This window comes from Coenobita brevimanus, unplaced genomic scaffold (genome assembly GCF_032717465.1).
Source record: "Coenobita brevimanus isolate Jiangsu-jjx unplaced genomic scaffold, ASM3271746v2 jjx.HiC_scaffold_1982, whole genome shotgun sequence".
In the NCBI taxonomy this organism is placed as follows: domain Eukaryota; kingdom Metazoa; phylum Arthropoda; class Malacostraca; order Decapoda; family Coenobitidae; genus Coenobita; species Coenobita brevimanus.
In genome coordinates, this window is record NW_027642867.1 from 128,525 (window position 1) to 136,201 (window position 7,677).

The 7,677-nt window shown below is 42.9% G+C and overlaps 1 protein-coding gene across 1 annotated transcript; it reads left to right on the forward strand.

Annotated features, from left to right (window-relative positions):
• The first annotated feature begins 1,488 nt into the window (after positions 1 to 1,488).
• Positions 1,489 to 6,083, forward strand: LOC145389725 (uncharacterized). Its single transcript, XM_080264922.1, has 3 exons — positions 1,489 to 3,051; positions 3,302 to 5,385; positions 6,005 to 6,083. The coding sequence occupies exons 1-3, from the start codon at positions 1,489 to 1,491 to the stop codon at positions 6,081 to 6,083; spliced, it is 3,726 nt and encodes a 1,241-aa protein (XP_080121048.1).
• Positions 6,084 to 7,677: the final 1,594 nt, after the last annotated feature.

A 7,677-nucleotide genomic window follows, 5' to 3' on the forward strand; every position in this document is an offset into this window, starting at 1 on the left:
CATTTGGCTTGTCACTCAGTGTAGAGTCACCCACAGGCAGAAGGAAGAGGAAAGAATGAAGGAAAGACAGAAGAGGGAGTGTAAAGTCACCCACAGGCAGAAGGAAGAGGAAAGAATGAAGGAAAGAAAGACAGAAGAGGATGGAAGGAAAGAAGGATGGAGGAGAGGAAAGGGCAGACACCCAAGAGCAGCACTACATCAAGTGAGTGGATGGCGAGCGTCCCCACCTACCACAAAGTACTATTATTATTATTATTATTATTATTATTATTATTATTGTCATTATTTATTATTATTGTTATTATTATTATTATTATTATTATTATTATTATTATCATCATCATTATTATTATTATTTAAAAGTGACGTTGATGGCATACTTATTGTACTGGAATTGGTGTGCATGTGTATAAGGTATGTATGTATGTATGTATGTATGTATGTGTATGTATGTATGTATGTTACGTGTGGCAGATATACATTGCTTATATTCATATGTAATATTCAGAATCTTTAATATTCATTCTTTAGTACCATGTTTAGCATTCTGTGAAGAGAGTTTATAAATATCAGATCGTAGGAAACAGTCTGGCCCAGCTGTGTGTCGATAGTTTAAGAGCTGTTTCGAACCACCTTCCTGTATTTGCTCACGGTTTCAACCTTGAGTTTCTGTTCTGCCCTCCAGCTTCATTGAGTTGCGTTTCTTGCTTCTCTGAGTTACCCTTCTTGCTTTCCCGAGTTAATATAAGCCGGGCTGGGACTTCCTGAGTTAGTTAACGGCTTGAGCTTGACCGGTGTGTTGGACTGCTCTGTTCTGGGGATATTATTATAATATAGTAGTTTATCTGCCACGCGTAAGTTAATGTTTATTGTCAGCACATGATAGATTTATTAGGTTCTTTTGATATTGCTATTATTTATAAGAATTATTGATTCAGAATCACTTTTGCCCTAGCTAATGTCACATGTTATATTAGTGTTAAGTCTTTATTTTTATGCCAGGTCTGTATTGCAAGTCCCCAGAGGTTTTAGAACCCAAGGGCTAGTTTATGTTCTGGTTTATCTTTATTATTAACGTTCGGAACTTTAGGATAACTTCTGCAAGAGCTAGTTTGGCAATCCTGTTTGAACCTGTTTGTTTTTGTTCTTGTAGCTTTAAGTTAGTGTTTAAGTAAATTAATTTAAGTATTTTTAATTGCCTATTTCATTCCTCCTTTTGGTCATTGGTATGTTTTACACTTTATCTCCATTTTCCCCTATTTAAGCTTACGACTTGGTGTGGCTAACTGTCACTTGGTATTCTAAAATTTCCGTTGCGCACTTTACAGGCTATCAGATAGTCCTTTAGCCCCTCCATGTCGTAACAAAGTGGCGACCTCGCCAGGATTGTCAATACTAGGTTTTGTAGGGTTTAAGGAAGATTGTGTAAGCTGTCATAGTCCCTGAGAGCTGTATATTTACTTGTTGGTGTACCGAGCTTAAGCAGTCATGGAAACGGATGCCCATGTACGTGTAAATTTGCCACCTGTGGTTGAGGGTGTTGTAGAGTCAGAGCCTGAATCCCCTCATCCTAGATCAGAAGATCGGGGTTCCCCTGTCTCTAATAGATTTTTGCAGGATATCAGGTTGGTGCAGGCTAAATGGGAACACGAGGTTCAGATGGAGCAAATGAAGCTAGAGGTAGAGCAGGCAAAGATAGAGCATGCTAGAGAACATGCAATGATAGAGCAGGCAAAGATGGAGCGAGCTAGAGAGCAAGCAAAGTTAGAACAGGCAATGTTAGAGCAACAGGCAAAGATAGAACAGACGAAGTTAGAGCAGCAGGCAAAGATAGAACAGGCGAAGTTAGAGCAGCAGGCAAATATAGAACAGATGAGGTTAGAACAATTGAAACTTGAGCATGAATACCGTATGAGATCCTCCGAAGGCCAGATAAATTCTTCCCATTCCTTCTCAGGTTTCGGTACTACTGATGCCACTAAATTAGTACCTCCTTTTGACGAGACCCTTGTTTTGGAGTTCTTCTCACGTTTTGAAAAAATTGCTGCTGGAAATAAGTGGCCTAAAGACCGATGGCCTACCCTAGTTCATACTGTGCTTAAAGGCAAGGCCCTCGGAGTGTTTGACAGCTTAAGTTTTCAAGAATGCTCAGATTATGAAGTTTTGAAGAGCTCGGTTTTACGTGCTTATGAATTAAGACCTGAGGCATACCGTCAGCGGTTTAGGAATGCTAAGAAACGCCCCCAGGAGTCTTACTTAGAGTTTGCTAGGCATGTGACTGACACTTTCCAAATGTGGATTAGAAGTGAAAACGTGGCAGATTGCAATAACCCAAGCTGTACTAGGTTAAGGGATATTGTAATCCTTGAGAATTTCATGGATAAATTAGACAGTGAATTAAGGATTCATTTATCAGACAAGCAAATTAATACAGTGTCTGAAGCAGCTGTCATTATTGATGATTATGTCTTGCATAAATATGGGAATAAACCTAAGGAATTCTCTAGGAACTTCTCCTTTAAGAAGTATACCCCACAGCAGAGTAACCAACACTCGGGTAAGCCAGACCTAGCTGTTAATTCCAAACCTAATCCCTCTTCTGTGCCCTCTAATATCTCCTCTGGTTCTTTCAAGCGCCCTTATCACTTTTGTACTTATTGCAAGCGTCCAGGTCACAGTGTTGAAAAGTGTTTCAAGAAGAATGTTCCGTCTAAGCCAGTCAACATTGTTCGAGGTGGACCAGTGGTGACTCCAGTTTGCCCTTCAGGCCAAAAGGTGGCTGGAGAGTCTTCTGTTTCCTCCCCCTCTCAACCTGTTGTTTCAGTGATTGGGGATATGGAGCCCGCTGTCGAGTTGCAGGCGGGAGGTGGTATGCCCTCACCCGTTCCTGACGCCACTTCAATTTCTGGAGACATTGTCCAGGCGGCAGTTAGCAGTTCTGCCCCTGCTTCTTCTTTTGCTCCATATTTGTTTTCTGGCATGGTATTGTTGAACGGAGCAGAATTTCCTGTGAAGATTCTGCGTGACACTGGAGCTTCACTTTCGTTGTGGGTAAGCCCTGAAATTAATGTCCCAACTAAAGAGTTTGTGATGATTCAAGGAGTTACTGGCGCAAAGGGTAATCCCTGTGGTCACTGGTGACTTGAAATGTAACCTGTTTGAGGGACAAGCGCGCCTTGGACTAGTTGACTCTCTTCCTCTTGAAGGTGTTGACCTGCTACTGGGAAATGACTTGGCAGGTGAGAACAAGTGTATTGCCCCTGTACTGTCTGAGATACCTGTGCCTGATGATCCCCCACAGGTTAATAAAGATGATGTAGATGTATTTCCAGCATGCGCTGTGACCAGATCTATGGCACGGACAGAGCAGAGCAGAGACATGTCACTTAGTGAAGGGGAGTCTGGTGATCCTTCGGCCATAGTGGAAACTAGCTCAGAGACGTCGCCCAAAGACACCAATGAGAAAGACTCCGACGATTCCTATTCCTTGGAAGATACGTTCATGAATTTACCATATGATACTTCTCCTGTTCCTGTCGAGGAGGTGAGTGTTGAGAGATTGAAGGAGATGCAGGCAGGTGATCCAGAGATCCAGAAGCTGAGGTTAGTTGCAGAGGAGGATTACAATGTTGAAAAAGGTGGTTGCTTTTATGTGAAGGATGGAGTATTGTGGAGGCGATGGCGTCCCCCGTATGTTGATGTTGATGACGGAATGTGGGATTGTCATCAGATTGTTGTGCCCAGTGCTTGTAGGAAGGAGCTATTGGAGTTGGCTCACTGTACTCCGTTTTCAGGCCATATGGGTGTTAGGAAGACACTAGAGCAGCTGCGTGTAGAGTTCTACTGGCCGCATATGGCAGCAGATGTGGCCCAGTTTGTGCGATGCTGCCATACTTGCCAAATGGTGGGGAAGCCTAATCAACCCATAGCTAAGTCGCCTCTCATTCCCATTCCTGCCTTTGACCCTCCATTTACTCGTATTATAGTTGATATGGTGGGACCCCTGCCTCCTACATCCTCTGGTAATAAGTACCTACTAACTATAATTGACTCTTCCACTAGATACCCTGAGGCTATCCCTGTTCGTTCCCCGAAGGCTAGAACAGTTGTTCGGGCATTGCTTGATTACTTCACTAAGTTTGGGTTGCCAAGGGAGATTCAGTCTGATAGAGGGTCTAATTTTCTTTCAAATGCCTTCCAGCAGTCCATGGCCCAACTTGGTATTGTGCATGTGAAGAGCAGTGCATACCATCCTGAGAGCCAGGGTGCCCTAGAGAGATACCACCAGACCCTTAAGACGATGCTTCGGAAGTATTGCATGGAACACTCAAAGGACTGGGATAGAGGAGTGCCATTCCTCCTGTTTGCCACCCGTGAGGTTCCTCAAGAGAGTTTGGGTTTCTCCCCAAATGAGCTAGTATTTGCCCACAAGGTAAGAGGCCCATTGTCCATCATTAAAGAGGCTTGGTCTAGTGATTCCACCATGAGCCATAATGTACTTGAGTTTGTTAGTGACTTCAAGAACAGGATCTCTAAATGCTTACAAGTGGCTAGAGAGAACTTGAAACAGGCCCAAACCAGTATGAAGAGGTGGTATGACAAGAAAGCTCGTTTACGAGAATTTAAGGTTGGTGATGAAGTGTTAGTGCTATTGCCTCTTCAAGGACAGCCTCTTGCTGCTAAGTTTTGTGGCCCTTATCCAGTGGTGCGTAAAGTGGGTAGTACTGATTATTTAGTGCAGACACCAGACAGACGTAAGAAACATCAACTTTGCCATGTTAACATGCTGAAGCCTTATTACCGTACTCCAGATGCCCCTGTACCTGTGCATCTAGTCTCACTTGAACAGATTGAGGAGGTTCCCGGCGGTTTGGTAACCCAGGAACAAAATGAGGAGGACTTTGACTTCGATACTGCAAGTGCCTGGCAAAGCAATGCTGAGGCCGGCTTTTCCCTTGCTGAAAAGCTTTCACATTTGCCACACGATCAGTCACAACAATTATTAACACTTCTTTCTTCATTTAAGGATGTATTTGGTAGCTCCCCTGGACGGACTACCTGGATTGAGCATGATGTTGACGTGGGTGACACACTCCCCGTTAAGCTGCCACCTTATCGTGTCTGCCCCAAGCGCTTAGGAGTCCTCCGCCAGGAGCTGAAGTACATGCTGGACAATGGTCTTGTCTCCCCGTGTGTGAGCCCGTGGAGCTCCCCTGTGACGCTGCAGCCCAAGCCTGACGGGACAGCGAGATTTTGCATCGACTACCGCAGAGTCAATGCCCTGACTAGGACCGATACCTATCCCCTGCCTCGACTGGAAGATTGTGTTGACTGCATTGGTTCATCCCACTACATTACTAAGCTGGATCTTAAGAAGGGTTTCTGGCAAGTTCCCTTGACGGAGCGAGCAAAAGAAGTTTCGTGTTTTGTGGCAGATGGCCAAACTTATTGTTGTAATGTGATGCCTTATGGGATGAAAAAAGTGTAAATGCCCCCGCTTACCTTTTCAGAGACTTATGAACAGAGTTGTTACTGGTCTTCCAAACTGTGTGGTGTACTTTTTGGATGATGTAGTAGTGTTCAGTGATACTTGGGAAGATCACCTAAAACAATTAAAAATGTTACTTTCAAGGCTGCCTCAGAAGCTTTTGCCTTGTAGCTAACTTAAAGAAATGTGAATTCTTGTTCAGGCTCAAGTTCAGTACCTTGGCTAAGCATGGTTGGTCACGGTCGTGTTTGTCCCCCTTCTTCAAAGGTGGAGGCAATTAAGAAACTTTGCAGCACCGAAAACCAGGCGTGGGCTTCTGAAGGTTCTTGGGCACTGTTGGATATTACTGGACGGTTTATTAAGAACTTTTCAAGTGTTGTGGCCCCTTCTGACAGATTTGTTAAAAGAAAGAGAAGAAATTCTGTTGGACTGAGAGGATTGTAAAAGTGCTTTTAATTCTTGTAAAAGGGAATTTTGTGTTGTCACTCCTGTGATGCTTGCTCCTAATTTTTCAAGGCCTTTCAAACTGGCCGTTGATGCCAGCAATGTAGGAGCAGGAGCTGTACTTATACAGGACGAGATGATCTGGGCATAGAACATCCTGTATGTTATTTCAGTAAAAAGTTCTCTAAGGCTCAATGCACGTATTATTCGCTGTTGTTGAAAAGGAACTACGGTTGCCCTGATCCTTGCCCCTGCTGAATTTTTTCTGTTTATATTCCTGCTTTTGGGCCGGCAGTCACTGTTTACACCGATCATCACCCCTTAAAGTTTTTAAACCAGTTAAAAGGTAAAAATCAGAGGCTAACACTGCTGGAGCTCTCTTTCTGCAAGAGTATGCCAACTTGAACATAGAGCATATCAAGGGGGGTTGATAACGTGATTGCCGATTGCCTGTCGCGCGCTCTTGAGAACGAATTTTCCATCAGGAAAATTCTTTCTTAGGTGTGGGCGTGTTACGTGTGGCAGATATACATTGCTTATATTCATATGTAATATTCAAGGAATCTTTAATATTCATTCTTTAGTACCATGTTTAGCATTCTGTGAAGAGAGTTTATAAATATCAGATCGTAGGAAACAGTCTGGCCCAGCTTTCGTGTAGTCGATAGTTTAAGAGCTGTTTCGAACCACCTTCCTGTATTTGCTCACGGTTTCAACCTTGAGTTTCTGTTCTGCCCTCCAGCTTCATTGAGCTGCGTTTCTTGCTTCTCTGAGTTACCCTTCTTGCTTTCCTGAGTTAATATAAGCCGGGCTGGGACTTCCTGAATTAGTTAACGGCTTGAGCTAGACCGGTGTGTTGGACTGCTCTGTTCTGGGGATATTATTATAATATAGTAGTTTATCTGCCACGCGTAAGTTAATGTTTATTGTCAGCACATGATAGATTTATTAGGTTCTTTTGATATTGCTATTATTTATAAGAATTATTGATTCAGGAATCACTTATTGCCCTAGCTAATGTCACATGTTATATTAGTGTTAAGTCTTTTATTTTTATGCCAGGGTTCTGTATTGCAAGTCCCTCAGAGGTTTGTAGAACCCAAGGGCTAGTTTAGGTTCTGGTTTATCTTTATTATTAATCGTTCGGAACTTTAGGATAACTTCTGGCAAGAGCTAGTTTGGCAATCCTGTTTGAACCTGTTTGTTTTTGTTCTTGTAGCTTTAAGTTAGTGTTTAAGTAAATTAATTTAAGTATTTTTAATTGCCTATTTCATTCCTCCTTTTGGTCATTGGTATGTTTTACCACTTTATCTCCATTTTCCCCTATATTTAAGCTACGACTTGGTGTGGCTAACTGTCACTTGGTATTCTAAAATTTCTGTTGCGCACTTCCTACAGGCTATCAGATAGTCCTTTAGCCCTTCCATGTATGTCGTAACAATGTATGTATGTATATTTATGTATGTGTGTGTGTATGTATGAGTGTGTGTGTATGTATGTGTATGTATGTATGTGTATTTATGTGTGTATGTATGTATGTATGTATGCATGTACGTAAGAAGTGTAGGTAAATAGGTCAAGGTCAAGAGTCGTGTGGTCAATTTCGACACTCTTCCTGATGAAACCCTTCTCTCCCTCTCCCTCTCCCTTTCACTGGTTTGCCATTGCTCAGTGCTTCCTCCCTCCCTCACTCCCCAGTCCCTCCCCCTCCCCTTTCTCCTCATTCTCTCACTCTCCACTTTCTC